Source organism: Mastigoproctus giganteus, chromosome 2, assembly GCF_048544385.1.
Source record: "Mastigoproctus giganteus isolate SK-2022 chromosome 2, ASM4854438v1, whole genome shotgun sequence".
Lineage (NCBI taxonomy): Eukaryota > Metazoa > Arthropoda > Arachnida > Uropygi > Thelyphonidae > Mastigoproctus > Mastigoproctus giganteus.
The window spans coordinates 46,958,551-46,974,483 of NC_143576.1; the positions used below are offsets into that span (position 1 = coordinate 46,958,551).

The window sequence follows — 15,933 nt, forward strand, 5'->3', positions numbered from 1 at the left end:
GGCTCAGGACCAAGATATCGATGAGGAATATTACAACTTTCTGAAAGTGATCAAGCCCCAGAAACCTATAGGTAAAAAGAAATCCAAAGAAGAAAAAATTAGTCAAGAAATACTTGTCGTGATGAACTGAAGACGACAAATGAACAGCAAGATAAACACTGACAAGGAAAAAATTGAGTATACTGAGTTATGCAAAGCCATTAGAAAGAGACTCGGAGAGGACATAAGAAGATTTAACACAAGAAAAGTACAACAAACATTAAGGGAAAACAAAGGACTTAAATCAGCAGCCATGAGCAGTAATACAGAAAGACAAATGATACTGAAACTGAAGAATAGCTATGGTGTACCTATAAACAGCAGAGGAGGCATAAGTCAAATACCAGAAGACTACTATAGAGAATTATATAAGGAGCAAAGGAATGATGCCAGCAGTGGGGAAGATGGATCGCAAATTAGTAACACATATGACATACCCAATATCCTTCCTGATGAGGTAAAACATGCGTTGAAGAGAATAGTCAGAAACCTCTGGGGGAAGATGAAGTTACTGTAGAGTTATTAAAATCAGGAGCATGAGACATGGCACGAAAGCTGGCAGGACTCTTCACAAAATGCATTAAAAAAGGTGTGATGCCTAATGAGTGGAATAATGCAATCATAGTTTTGCTGCATAAGAAAGGAGATAAATTGGAAATTATAAACCAATTAGCTTGTTATCCCACATCTACAAGTTGTTCACAAGGGTCATTACTAACAGATTAGATAGAATACTTGATGAGAATCAACCAAAAGAGCAAGCTGGCTTCAGGTCAAGGTTTTCAACTATGGATCACCTTCACGTAATATCACAGCTAATGGAGAAAGCAAATGAATATAAAACACCATTATGCCTGGCATTTGTGGATTAAGAAAAGGCATTTGACTCCATACAGCATAAGGCAATGTTTTGGGCATTGGAAAGACAAGGCATAGATACCCCATATATTATGATTTTGAAGAAAATATATGAGAATGTTACCTCCTTTATTAGACTAGACAAAGACAGTAGTAAATTTAAAATTGAGGAAGGAGTTCGACAAGAAGACACAATATGTCCGAAGCTGTTTACTGCTGCCCTTGAGGAAGCTTTCATCAGATTAGACTGGTCGCAGAAAAGAGTCAATGTGAATGGAGAGTACCTAAACCATTTACGATTTGCAGATGATATTGTGGTCATAAGCCACGATCCCAAAGAATTAGAGGAAAATCTTAATCAGTTATGCACAGTTAGTAACGATTTTGGAGATGGATATGGCTAAAACAAAAATAATGATGAAAAAGTATGCCACAGAAAGGAACATAATGATTGAAGGAACAGTATTTGAAAAGGTGGAGTCATATACTTGTCTGAGACACGTCATTAGCTGTAATAATGATAAATGGCTGAAGTCAAGAGAAGAATAAATTTTGGATGTATAGCATTCAGAAAATAGTCACATACTGAGAAGTAATATCCCAATTTGTCTGAAACGTAAAATAATGAACCTATGTGTACTAGCCACCATGAGTTATGGAAGAGAAGCTGAGAAGTACACAGCGAAGAATGGAACTAATTATATTGGGAATCAGACTGTTAGATAAGAAGAGAAACACATGGATTAGGCAGCAAACTCAAGTAAAGGACGTTCTTATCAAAACTAAAGAACTAAAATGGTCTTGGGCAGGACACATAGCTCGAAGACATGATGACAGATGGACTAAGAGAATAACAGAATGGTACCCAAGAGAAGTTAGAAGAAAACCTGAAAGACAACGACGGAGATGGACAGATGAAATTCATGAGTTTGTGGGTAGTAAATGGATGGCCATTGAACAAAACGGAAGGAACTGGAAAGTTGCTGGAGAGGCCTTCATCCTGCAGTGGATTGAAAATGGCTGATGATGATGATAACTCAGTCTTGTTTTCTGTCTCGCAAAGAGGATTCTTCTGCGCCTATGCTTATTTTTGGAGACACTCCTATTTCTAGGCAAGTTGATATTACCCTGACTTCCAATCTCTCTTGGCACAAGCACATTACAAATATTGCTTCCTCTCCATCTAAAATACTTGGTTTTCTCTTTTGTTCTCTGGCATTACCTTTACTCCCAACAGCTGTTCACTCTGTACAAATTGCAAATCTAGACCATGCCATGGAATATTGTTCCCACATCTGGGGTGGTGCCCCCAAAACCTCTCTCAGGCTTCTAGATTCCATTCAGAAGAGGGAGTTATGATAATAATGACTCATATCTGAGTCTCTCCACTCGCTGTCTCATAGACGTACAGTTTCTGCTGCATTCCTTTTCTACAGATACTTCCATCGGCACTGTTCTTCTGAATTGGCTTCTATAATTCCCGCTGTCTCTTTAAAAACAATCCGAATTCGTGCTACCACCAGACAACATCCATTTACTGTCCAACTTGAAACTCACAGAACCAACTTTTCATCTTCCCTATTTATTTATTCAACTGCCATTTTCATGAACACTCTTCCTTCATATGTATTTCCTGAAGATTACAATCTACAGAAGTTCAAGTCTAATGTCAACAGATATCTTCTCTTGTCTTCTCAATCTCCAACCCAAGCACAGTACTAAATACTATAGGTTCTAATACCTCTCGTTTTTTTGGTTTTCATAAAAAATAATATCTATATATAATTGGATAGATAGTGGAAGTGGTTGTACTGCCAGGAAACGAAACAAAATTGATTTAGAAATGAAGATGAAAATGATTAAGAAGTATAAAGCAGGACAAAGTTTGTCCTCTATTGCAAAGGAATTAGGTCTCGCTGCTTCAACAGTGAATACTGAAATAGTATTCACTATTTTAGTATTAAAAAGGACAGTGCACGTATAAAAGAACATGTCAAAGGATAATCGTACTTAAGATCGACAGTGATCACAAAACAGTGTTCAGGTGCTATATCGAAGATGGAGCAGCACAAGCAAAAGCAACAAGTATTTATAAAGATATTAAGAATAAGTATGACGAACCCCAACCCAAGTTCGTGTCAAACAACGGGTGGTTCGAGCATCGCAATAGGTTCAAGCATCGCACTGGTTTCCAAAATATTAAAGTATGCGATACAGTTGCCAGTGCAGATTCTGCAGCTGCAGAGAAATTTTGTGATGTTTTGGAAAAAATTATTGATGAAGGTGACTATTTAATGCAGCAAATTTTTAACATTGACGAGACTGCTCTGTATTGGAAAAAAAAATGTCGGATTGAACGTACATTGCCAAAATACAATGCCACGTTTCAAGGTGTCAAAAGATATGGCCACACTCTTGCTTGGGGCTAATGCAGCAGGAGATTATAGATTAAAACCATCGCTTGTGTGTACCATTCTGGAAATCCTCGTGCATTTAAGGGCATCAATAAAGCCACTCTACCAGTGCATTTCCGATCGAACCAGAGAGCATGGATAACAATATCCATGGTTTAAATGCAGCTTCATTCCCGAGATTGAAAAATATTATAAAGACAAAGACGTTCCTTTCACGATTTTACTTTTATTATATAATGCTCCTGGACCTCCTACACAATATAGATGATTTCAATTCATATTTCTACTGCCAAACACGACTTAACTCATCTAACCTATGGATCAGGGTGTTATTTCGAATTTAAAAGCATACTATTTATGCACAACATTTGCTCAGGCATTGTCTGCAGTAGACGATGAAAAAAATTTTACTTTAAGAGACTTTTGGAAATCTTACAATGTTTACCACGGCATCTTAAACATTAACAAGGCCTGGGCGGAAATTACTAAAAGTTGTTTAACGCGTTGACTGCCAATGCTTATTTGGGTAAACTGGTCTCCGACGCCAATTTGAGTTAGGCATGTTAAATTATTTAAAATCCAAATTATAATATGTATTCATCACCAAAACTCATAAAAAAAAAAAAACTTATTGTTGTAAAAAAAAGCCTCAGGAATTATCTCATAGTTGGCATATGTAATAGAAAATTCTTCGCCGCAGCCAACTACAAGTTAACCTGACGTGTTGTAACTTGCAGAATTCTCTTTATATCAATCTGTGCTATGCGTAAATCCGCTGCAGTGACACAGACTTTGTCTTGTACGTTATAATTAGTACTTTGTTACGTGTCGTTTTTTTTTTTTTTTCATGAAAAAAAAGGAAAAAAAAAAACCTAAAACATGAATAAGAAGCGACCACTGACTGAAGAAGAGCTTGAGCTCTGTGCTAATATGAGTGACTTGAAATTTGGAGAGCTTTTTGACGAGGTCGTACAGTTCTGGTTCATAGATCGATCTGATCTATGAACCAGAACTCTCGTATTGTTCAGTGCTAAGAAAAACAATCAGATGTCCGAAAAAAACTGCATATAGAAATATATATGCATAATGCATACATCCTTTTCCATCAAGTTACGGGTTTATCTGAATTTCGGACATTTTTTGGTGGAACCCGTAACTTGACGGAAAAGTTACATTGAATCTTTGATTGGAGAAAAAATTCTAAAGTTCCAAGAAGATTAGGTCTGAACATAAAATTCATTATTTAGAATTTCAGTTGGCTATATCACCAACTGAAAAAAAACCACGCCCGACTAAGCTGTGTCGAGTATGTACGAGAAATAAAAAAATTCTGCGGAATGCACTATTACTGTCCAGTGCGCTAACAGAAGCTGGCTCTTTGTGTGAAGAAAATATTTTTTTTTGTGAATAAATTCTGTTTTCTGAAGACGTGATTGATTTTTCATTCTTATCCCAGAAGCCAACTGTCCATCAGTTGCACATATTTGCTACAAATATACTCGTAGCTGCACCTGAAAGGCAAGTCATACCAGTCCGATTTAACTCCTAGTCGTGGGCCAGATCACCATATACGAATTAACTCGTAGTCGGCCAACACATTAAATGGCACATGGAAGAAAATATGCCCACGGCACGTAAAAGGCTTCGAAGGATTTGAAAAAGACAAATAATATGAAGAGGTTACAGATAAGATTGTAAAGATTGCAGAGCTACTTGAGTTGGAGGTTGATGCCAAAGACATGGAGTAGTTAATAGAGGAAGAAGAGAAGGAATTATCTAATGAAGAACTTATTGACTTGCAGCCAGAGGTAGTTAAAGAAGAAAATGCTGACGAAGCTCAAGATGAACCAAATGAGGAGCTGAGACGCTTCATCACCAGAGAGATAGCAGTGGCATTTCGTGAAATTGCACTGGCATTGGCGAGGTTTGAGAAGATGGATCCTGACAGCGAATGATTCTTAAAAGTTAACAGAGGGGTGAATGATATGCTTGCTTGCTACAAATAAATCTATGATGAAAAGAAACAAGCCACCGTCCAGTCATCCATTAATATGTTTTTTCGTAAGATTGAGAGGCCGACCCCTTCTAAATCTCCAGTCCTCAACCTCCACAGCGGTGTACTTATCAGCTGAAGATGTTGATTCTGGCAATGATGATCGAGAGGTAAAACTTACTGATGTTATGCCTGTCTCCTCTCTTTCTTTTGTAATTTTATAATTTTAAAATTTTTTAAATTGCACGCTTTTGTAATTTTTCCTGCGCATGAGATAAAAAATGGAAAAAATATAATAATTCTATTCACATGTTCGTCGAACATTTCTTTTTTGATTCAATCAATTCAGCAAGCACAGTTGCAAGTGCTGCACAAGCATGGGGAAAATTCCAACTTACGTAGTGTTCTGCAGAATGCAACCCTTATGCAGGTCGAGGAGTTCCTGTATTGCATAAATCGGGGAGTTCCTGTATTAAGTTACGAGGTTTATTCCTGTGTAGAATTCAGATATCAGGAAACTTGTTCCTAATTTCCTTCTTTTACTTACAGAATTATTTTGCATGTACAGTAATACCCCGAAGTTACGTGATAGGTGGATCCGACGAAAATCGCTTAAGACGAATTGGCGTAAGTCGGGGTACAACTTTGCATATAAATACATATAAATTTTGTTTAATTGGGACCAAAGACTAACAAAAACACTAGTTTAGAAGAAAAATATTTAATAAAATTGCAGTTCTTTATACATATTAATACAAAAAATGTATTAAAAAAATAAATGAGTTACGTAAAAAAGTTATTTAGATGTCGATGGCTTCATAAAATCTAAAAAATTTGTCTGATGACACAGCGCCATCTTTTTTTCATGCAGAATTTCTTCGTAGCAAGCTAATAATTTATTTATTCCTTGCTTTGTTGCTATAACGCGTTCTTCGTTGGAGTCTGTTTTCTAAAATTTTTAAGCCCTTTTCAATTGAGCTGAGACCTTCTGTCAAGCTTGCAATTGTCATGTGCTTTTCTGGTGGAACTGGGTCTGAAGTGTCGGATACTTCAGTGACGTTTTGCTCACGCATCTCTATGAGCTCATTCATTGTCAGCTCCTGACTATGTGAATCCAACAGCTCATTGACATCATCACCATTGACTTCCAAATCTAATTGCCTGGCAAGATTAACAACTTCTTCTATCACATGAGCGACATGATCAGTTTCTGGCATTATTTTCGTCTTGTTTTTGAAAAAAAAATGGACAAAGTTTCTTCCAGACACCATTCAATGTTTTTTTGTGAATTTCATCCCAAGATTCTTCTATGATTCTTACGGGATCTAAAACATTGAATTGTTTCCAAAAGTCTTTAACAGATATCTCACTATTTTGTCTCATAGCTTCATTCAGACGTGCAAACGAATGCCTCGTGTAGTAAGCCTTGATGACTCCCTGGTCCATCGGTTGAAGCAAGCTGGTTGTGTTTGGAGGCAAAAACACAACTTTCACACGTGGGTCGAAATTAATTAGCGTGGCAGGAGGGTGACCGGGTGCATTGTCAATAAGAAGCATCACTTTAAATGGAATCTGTTTAGACTTGCAATAACATTCGACTTCGGGTATGAAGTGGTGACCAAACCAGTCCTCAAAAATGGAAGCTGTCACCCAAGCTTTATGATTTGACTTCCAAATCACTGGTAAGCTAATTTTAGATATACATCAAACGAAAAAATCAAGAACCGCGTAACTCCGAGTTCGCGTAAGTCGGGGTATTACTGTAATAGTTATATATGAACATTTACTGATTTTCTTGAAGTTATTTATAACTAACTCTTTGAAAATCTGTACAGTTGGAGAAAAGTTACTGTAGTGTGACTATATAGCCTCTTACTGCTGAAGCTGACTGAGCAAATATGTTGATGAGCAATGAGCATCTTGCTGCCAGAGTGGCTCCGTGCCAGCTTAGTCACAATCATCCATTCCTTTGGAGAGTGGTCTGGTTGGATTTATAGGAATGATTAGAAAGATTTCTAAGTTTTCAGTTGAGGCTGAAGAACCAGTTAGTTGATCTGAGGCAGAGGGTAATATGGTTTTCCACTGTCACTGTGAGTTTTACTGGGTTTTTAGCTCGCACAACATGCCTATTGGCTCAAGAACATACACCTCTACAGACATATATTCACTGTTAATGTGAGCGACAAGCTTCAGTTCTGCTGAAATAATAATTTTTTACCACCAGCATGTAACTCTCAAAAAACCTCCCTGTAATTGTGCTTAGGTCAATATACAGGCTAGTTAATAAGATAGTATTATTTCAGCAAGTGACATGAGGTATGTATTTTTTATTATCGAAAAACTGTTTGATTGCTTTTGTATTATTGTGTGTAATTTTAGATGATGATGATGATGAAGATGGAGACCAGGACCAAGAAGATACTGATCCAAATGCAGGCCGCTTTGTGCGCTATCAATTTACACCACAGTTTCTCAAGTTAAAAACAGTTGGAGCAACGTAAGAATTTTTCTTATAGATTCATTTTTATATTTTACTTGTGGGTGTACGATAAGGTTTATGTTTAGATAGATTTATGTTTGTTGTTAAGAAGCGTTTTAAGGAATATACAAAACATTGTAATTTATTGAAACTCCTCATAATTTGGGTAATTCTTAACCAGTTGATAACTATTTTGTTTGTTGTTTGAATGGTTATATGGGATTTAATAATTAAATTACAAAAATTAAAATCAGTATACTGTACATTTGGTCTTGAGTACCAAGTGTAAGTGATTCTAAAATAATTCCAATGCGATTTAAACTCTTGTGACAAAGCGACTTCTGAGTTTGTTTAAATCCTATATTTCATACTGAGTCCTTCCAGTTAAAAGTAAAAAGAGATTCAAAAAGGAAAGACTGATTTTGCTTATTAATGTTACTAACCCTAACTTTCACAGCTGCTTGGTCACTGGATGGCATTGCTCTTGCCTTCATGCAATGAGGCTGGAAACTTAAGAAGAAAAGCACTTGCTCCCAGGAGCACTAATGACCATGGCAACTAGCAGACCTAGAGATATGGCCTAGGGTAGTTGTAAAATTGAAGAAATGAACAAATACAAAAATAGGGGACCAGATCCCGATGGTGTTTATTATACCATGACACAACACCTAAACTCTGATTGTCTGGATTATACTAGCTCTGTATAATAGAATTTTTCTGAACAACCTGTATCCATCTATACGGTGGCATGCAATTGTCCTTGGATTTCCCAAACCTGAAAAAGATCCGTCCTATACATATAACTATTGCCATATCTCATTGACCAGCTGATTAGGAAATATCCTCGAACAAACGGTGTATTATAGACTTATGTGGTTAATGGAAAAAGAATGTTTTATCAGCCCACCAATTTGGATTCAGGAAAAATAGATCGATGCTTATCTACATGTCAAAGTTGAAACAAATATTACAAACTCATTTATAAGAAAGCAGCATATGGTGATGGTAAATCTAGATCTTGAAAAAGCTTTTGACACAACATGGAGATTCAGAATCCTACGACATATATTTCAGTTAGGATGCAAAGGACAACTTCTCCAATTTACAGAGAAATTCCTTACTGCCAGAACATTCAGGTTCGGTATAAAGGCTGTGTCCTCAAGACGCCTGGTCAGCATGAAGAGGAAAAGACCAAACGCTCCAGCATATGACAGCACGACGAAACAAATGGCCCTCAGTCCCCAGCAGCTTTCACTCACCCTCTTACGGCAGCGAGAGAATCAGAGTGGAAGCAGAGGGTGCTAAGAATCTCTGGGTACAACAAGGCTGCCATGCACGGAAACTGAACTTGGCCTGTTACAATGTAAGATCGCTCATCGGTTAAGACAGGAAAAGGAGACAGGAGCTGGAAAAGGAATTAGAAAATATGAATTGGAATATCATCGGTTTGGCTGAAACAAGAAGAAGAAATAAATCACTTATAAGTTTATCAAGTGGAAATCTACTCTACACCAATGGAAAGGAGTGAAGGTGGAGTTGGGTTTCTGGTCCATAAAGATTTAAAAAGCAACATTTTGGAATACAAAAGTACATCACCAAGGGTGTCAAGAATAATATTCAAGATTTCTAAGAGGTACAAGCTAAAGTTTATAATGATTTATGCACCAACATCGATCCATGATGATGAGGAGGTTGAAGAAATGTACACCTAAATTGAGAGTCTTCTAGATGAGTAGAAAACCCACTACACTATTATTATGGGGGACTTCAATGCTAAGGTTGGAAAAAGACAAAATCGCACAGAAAAGGGAACTATAGGAAATTTTGGAATTGGTAAAAGAAATGAAAGAGGCGAAAGACTTGTGGAATTTGCAGAATCTAAAGGATTGTCAGTAATGAACACTTTTTTCAAGAAAAGGGTGAACAGAAAGTGAACATGGAAGAGTCCAAATGGATTAACAACTAATGAAATCGACTTCATCCTCACTAACAGAAGATATATCATGAATGATGTTACCGTCCTGAATAAGGTAAATGTTGGAAGTGATCACAGAATGGTATGATGTACACTTGATAATAAATGTAGGATAGGAAAGGAAAGGTAAAAAACTGACTCGAGTAAATAATACAAAGGTCTTTGAGATAACAGAGGAGGAGAAAAAGCAGTATGTACTGGAACTTAAGAACAAGTTTGAGTTTATGCAGACTGCTCAGGACCAAGGTATCGATGAGGAATATTACAACTTTCTGAAAGTGATAAAGCCCAAGAAACCTATAGGGAAAAAGAAATCCAAAGAAGAAAAAATTAGTCAAGAATCACTTGTTATGATGAACCGAAGGCGACAAATGAAGAGCAAGATAAACACTGACAAGGAGAAAATGGAGTATACTGAGTTATGTAAAGCCACTAGAAAGAGACTCAGAGAGGACATAAGAAGATTTAACACAAGAAAAGTAGAACAAGCAATAAGGGAAAACAAAGGACTTAAATCAGCAGCCATGAGTAATAATACAGAAAGACAAATGATGGTGAAACTGAAGAATAGTGATGATGTACTTATAAATAGCAGAGAAGGCATAATTCAAATAGCAGAAGACTACTATAGAGAATTATATAAGGAGCGAGGGAATGGTGCCAGCAGTGGGGAAGACGGATTGCAAATTAGCAACACATATGACATACCCAATATTCTTCCTGATGAGGTAGAACATGCATTGATGAAAATGAAAAATCAGAAAGCCCTGGGGAAAGATGAGGTTACTGTAGAGTTGTTAAAATTGGGAGGAAGAGACATAACAATAACACAAAAACTGGCAAGGCTCTTCACAAAGTGCATTAGAAAAGGTGTGATGCCTAAGCAGTGGAATAATGCAATCATATTTTTGCTGCTTAATCAAGGAGATAAATCAGAAATTGGAAATTATAGACCAATTAGCTTGATATCCCACATCTACAAGTTGTTCACAAGGGTCATTACTAACAGATTAGAAAGAATACTTGATGAGGAGCAAGCTGGCTTTCGGACAGGATTCTCAACTATGGATCACCTTCATGTAATATCACAGCTAATGGAGAAAGCAATGAATATAAAACACCATTATGCATGACATTTGTGGATTATGAAAAGGCATTTGACTCCATACAGCATAAGGCAATGTTTCGGGCACTGGAAGGACAAGGCATAGATATCCTATATATATTATGATTTTGAAGAAAATATATGAGAATGCTGCCTCCTTTATTAGACTAGACAAAGACAGTTGTAAATTTAAAATTGAGAAAGGAGTTCGACAAGGGGACACAATATCTCTGCTGCCCTTGAGGAAGCTTTCAGAAGATTAGACTGGTCGCAGAAAGGAGTCAATGTGAACGGAGAGTACCTAAACCATTTACGATTTGCAGATGACATTGTGGTCATAAGCCACGATCACAAAGAATTAGAGGAAAATCTTAATCAGTTATGCAGAGTTAGTAAGTATTTTGGACTAAAGATGAATATGGCTAAAACAAATGTAATGATGAACAAGTATGCCACAGAAAGGGAAATAATGACTGAAGGAGCAGTAATTGAAAAGGTGAAGTCATATACTTATCTGGGACAAGTAATTAGCTGTAATAATGATAAATGGCTGGAAGTCAAGAGAAGAATAAATATTGGATGGATAGCATTCAGGAAATTGTCACAAACTGAAGATCAATATTCCAGTTGGTCTGAAATGTAAAATAATGAACCAATGTTATACTCCCCACCATGACGTACGGAAGTAAAACTTGGGCACTCAGTAAAGGAATGGAAGAGAAGCTGAGAACTACCCAGCGACGAATGGAGCAAATTATATTGGGAATCAGACTGTTAGATAAGAAGAGAAACACTTGGATTAGGCAGCTAACTGAAGTAAAAGACATTCTTATCAAAACTAAAGAACTAATCGGGTACAGGACATGGTATTGCCATGGGGGATGTCTTTGTGTGCACGCAATGTAAGGAGTGTAAGGAAATCAGGCGACAACTCAGTGTTGTTATGGGCCCATCAAGCTCTCAGCTGCCCACATCAACGCCAGAGCTTGCACTTGGTCATCACACAACACAGCGGCAACCCCAAGGCAGAATGCGCTGGTCCCACAGGAACTAGTAGTTGTTGGTGAGGGAAACGGGGAACATGCTTCGTAAAAAGGATAGGTGGAACAGGACCAGGGTGTCTACAAGGGACAAAGGTTGATGACGTTGTAGAGCGGATATCATCTTTTAAGGGCACAAAAGGTGATATAGTTGTACACGTTGGCACTAATGATATTAAGAGTAGGAGACCGGTGGAATTACTTAACAAGTACAGGTCACTGTTGAAAAAAAGCCGTGAATTAGGGTTGAATTTGAAATTGTCTGCAATTCTGCTCAGAAATGATAGGAGGGAGTATATGATGAGAGCCTTGTCAATCAATTCGGCCCTGGAAAGATTGTGCAAGTCTCAAGGGATAGAATTTTTTTCAGCCTGGTCTGTACTTTTTAACAGGGATGGGATACACTTAAATAGAAAGGATGCAAGAATATTTGCTGATGCTATCGAAGCAGTGTTAGGTGAGTCGGAAAACTGCTAGCTTGGGGGGATATAAGGACTAATAGATTCACAGTAGCCACTGGCAGAGGTGAAAGTAATTCTTGCACTGTTTTTATTGGAATGAGCAGCAGCCTGGAAAACAAGATGCTCGATATTTCAGAGACTGCTGGAAGTCATTGCAGTACAAGTAAACACATGGGTTGTGTTAGGGTAGCTAAGAATAGGAACAGGAATTTGAGCAATACCTCAAATTCATCAAATAAATTTGATGAATTTGAGGTATTGCTCAAAATATCAAGGGCAGATATTGTTGGAATATCAGAGACTTGGTGTCACACAGATATAAGCAATGCAGAATTGGAATTTGGGAAGTACAATGTGTACAGAAAGGATAGCAGGATAAGAAGGGAGGAGGGGTTATGCTGTTAGTTAAGAAACACATAAAATCCAAGGAAGTGAAGCCAGTCAACATCGTTGGACAGTGCAGTGTCGAGTCAGTTTGGTGTGACATAAGCATTGGGAAATCAAAATTGAGAGTAGGTGTGTGCTATAGGCCTAATGACTGATGAGTATAATAAGAAACTGTACAGGAAAATAGAATGGGCCAGTAAATCAGATCATCTTATAATGGAGGATTTTAATTTCCCAGATATTGGCTGGAATTTGTGGTTTGGTCACCCACACACTAGCAAGGCTTTTATGGATTTATTGGATGATTGTTTTCTACCTCAGCATGTTCGGGAGGCAACTAGAGGGAATAATACTCTTGATCTGATTATCACTAGTGAGTCTTCATGCATTAAGAATCTGCAAATAAAGGAACCACTAGGTGGCAGTGATCACAGTTTGCTGAAGTGGGATTTACTCAAAGAGGTAACTACCATCAAGGGTAAAGGGAAGGGTTTTTGCTTTCGTAAAGGGGACTACAATGGTCTGAGGCAGTATTTAAATTCTATACAGCGGGACCAACTGATGATGTTACCAACAGCAAATTCAAAATGGGAAGCATTCAAAGAACTTATCTTGGAAGCTACTAGGCTTTACATACCTAAGAAATATATACCAACATACATACCTATACCAACTAAGAAATATTGTTCAAGAATTAGGCCTAAATGGATGTCAGATGACCTAATGGGATATATGGCAGAGAAGAAAAATGCATGGGATACATATAATTTAATGGGTGACATGGAATCCTATGATACATATATAAGCTAGTCTGTAACCAAGTCACAAAGAAGATCAGGCAGGCAAAGGTAGATTATGAGAAATCCTTGGCAAAGAATGCAAAGAAAAACAGAAAAGAGTTCTTTACCTATGTAAACTCTAGAAGGAAAGGGGTGAATCAGATTGGACCATTGGATATTGATGGTTCAACAGTTGAGGATCCTGCTCCGGTGGCTAACAAACTAAACAAGTATTTTGCATCTACATTCACACATGAAGAGTTATTCAGGAAGGGGAATGCCAGAGGTGCAGTAAACTCTGGCAGTGAGCTAGATGATTTTGTAATAACTGAGGTGAAAGTGGAGGAGAAATATTTGAGGATAAACATAAAAAAGGCACCCGGGGTGGATGGGATCTATCCAGTTATATTAAAGTAGGCAGCAAAGGAAGTAAGCAAACCCTTAGCCATAATTATGAGAACTTCTTTGGACTCAGGGGAGTTACCCATAGACTGGATATGTGCAAATGTGACCCCAATTCACAAAGGAGGATCAAAGGCTGACAAAAGTAATTATAGACCTGTGAGTTTAACTTCTGTTCCAGGAAAATTAATGGAGGCACTGGTTAAAGAAGCACTGCAGGATCATCTAGACAAGACTTCAATTATAGCTCGGACACAGCATGGTTTTGTTAAGGGAAAGTCTTGCCTGACCAATTTGATTGGATACTATAACGCAGTCACAAAACAACTGGATGCAGGGAATAACTTTGATATTATTTATTTGGATCTTAGAAAGGCTTTTTGATACTGTTCCACATGGCAGACTGCTGCACAAATTGGAGCAGTGTGGCATTGGAGGCAAATTGCTGCTATGGATAAAGGGCTGGTTGAGGGGGAGAAGACAGAGTGGTAATCAATCGACACTGCTCATCATGGATGAATGTTATTAGTGGAACCTCACAGTTCAGTGTTGGGTCCATTGTTGTTTTCTGTATTTATAAATGATATTGATGATGGTATATCCAGCTTAATGTCCAAGTTTGCAGACGATACAAAGGTTGGCAGGGTTGTTAAGGACACTAATGACACTATGCTACTGCAACAGGATCTGGAAAGGTTGAGCAGATGGGCTGAGAGGTTGCAAATGAAGTTTAACCTTGACAAATGTAAAGTGCTACATATGGGAAACAGTAACCGCAGAGTAATATCAACTCTGTGGTACTACATTGTCAGTGATAGAGAATGAAAAGGACCTAGGGGTAATTGTGCAGGCAGATATGAAGTTCTCTGAACAGTGCAGACGGGCTATAAGAGTGGCCAATGGTGTCTTGTCAATGATGTACAGGAATTTTTCTAGCAGGGTGATTATTCCCTTGTATTCAAGGTGTGGTCAGGCCACACCTTGAGTACTGTATACAGGTCTGGAGGCCTTATTTCAAGAAGGATGTAGAGCTGCTGGAACGAGTACAGAGAAGGGCAACCAGATTAGTGAATGGAACAAAGGGTTGCTCTTACGAAGAAAGGCTTAAGTTTTGCAAATTTCAGTGTCTGGCGACTGGGCACCGGCGAGGTGATCTGATAGAGGTGTATAAAGTCTTTGAATGGTTTGAGCATGCTCAATGCCGACAGGATTGATATGAAGTTCTCCGAACAGTGCAGACGGCCTGCAAGAGTGGCCAATGGTGTCTTGTATATGATGTACAGAAATTCAAATTGAGGAAAGACAGATGTAGGATAGATGTGCGGAAATTTGCCTTGAGCCAGCAGGTAGTTGGTTGGTGGTACAGACTTCCGTTCCTTGTTGTGGAAGTTGATAGCCTAAATAAATTTAAGGCTCAGCTGGACAGGTATTTCGAATGAATGGAGGGATGAAATGTGAGTGGTTTTTTTTTTTTTTTGGCTGATGGTGCTTTGCTTTCTTTCATCATATGCCTCTACTAATGTTAATGCTAAAATGGTCTTGGGCAGGACACATAGCTCGAAGACATGATGACAGATGGACTAAGAAAATAACAGAATGGTACCCAAGAGGAGCTAGAAGAAAACCTGGAAGACAACAGCAGAGATGGATAGAGGGAATTCATGAGTTTGTGGGTAGTGAATGGATGGCCATTGCACAAAACAGAAGGAACTCGAAAGTTGCTTTAGAGGCCTTCATCCTGCAGTGGATTGAAATTGGATGATGATGATGATGATAAAGGCTGTTTATAAGGCTGTTTACAATACCCATACAACAGGAAGGAATCCCCCGAGGTTCCGTACTAAGTGCAGCACTGTTTGCCCTTAGGGAGAACAAAATCACAAAGGTTATATTGTCTTCGCTGGAAATCTGTATGTACGCAGATGATCTTTCCATTTCATTTCAATCACAAAGCATGAACACGATTGAACAACAACTGCAATTATCCATAAATAAAATAGA

At 38.0% G+C, this 15,933-nt stretch overlaps 1 protein-coding gene across 3 annotated transcripts in view; it reads left to right on the plus strand.

Moving 5' to 3' along the window:
• Window positions 1–15,933, plus strand: part of unc-119 (unc-119 lipid binding chaperone) — a 225,841-nt gene that overhangs the window by 95,716 nt on the left and 114,192 nt on the right. For all 3 annotated transcript variants that reach the window (XM_090388897.1, XM_090388906.1, XM_090388888.1), the window contains one exon: window positions 7,684–7,801. In XM_090388897.1, coding sequence (XP_090245023.1) covers window positions 7,684–7,801 — 118 coding nt within the window. The remainder of the gene's footprint in view (window positions 1–7,683; window positions 7,802–15,933) is intronic.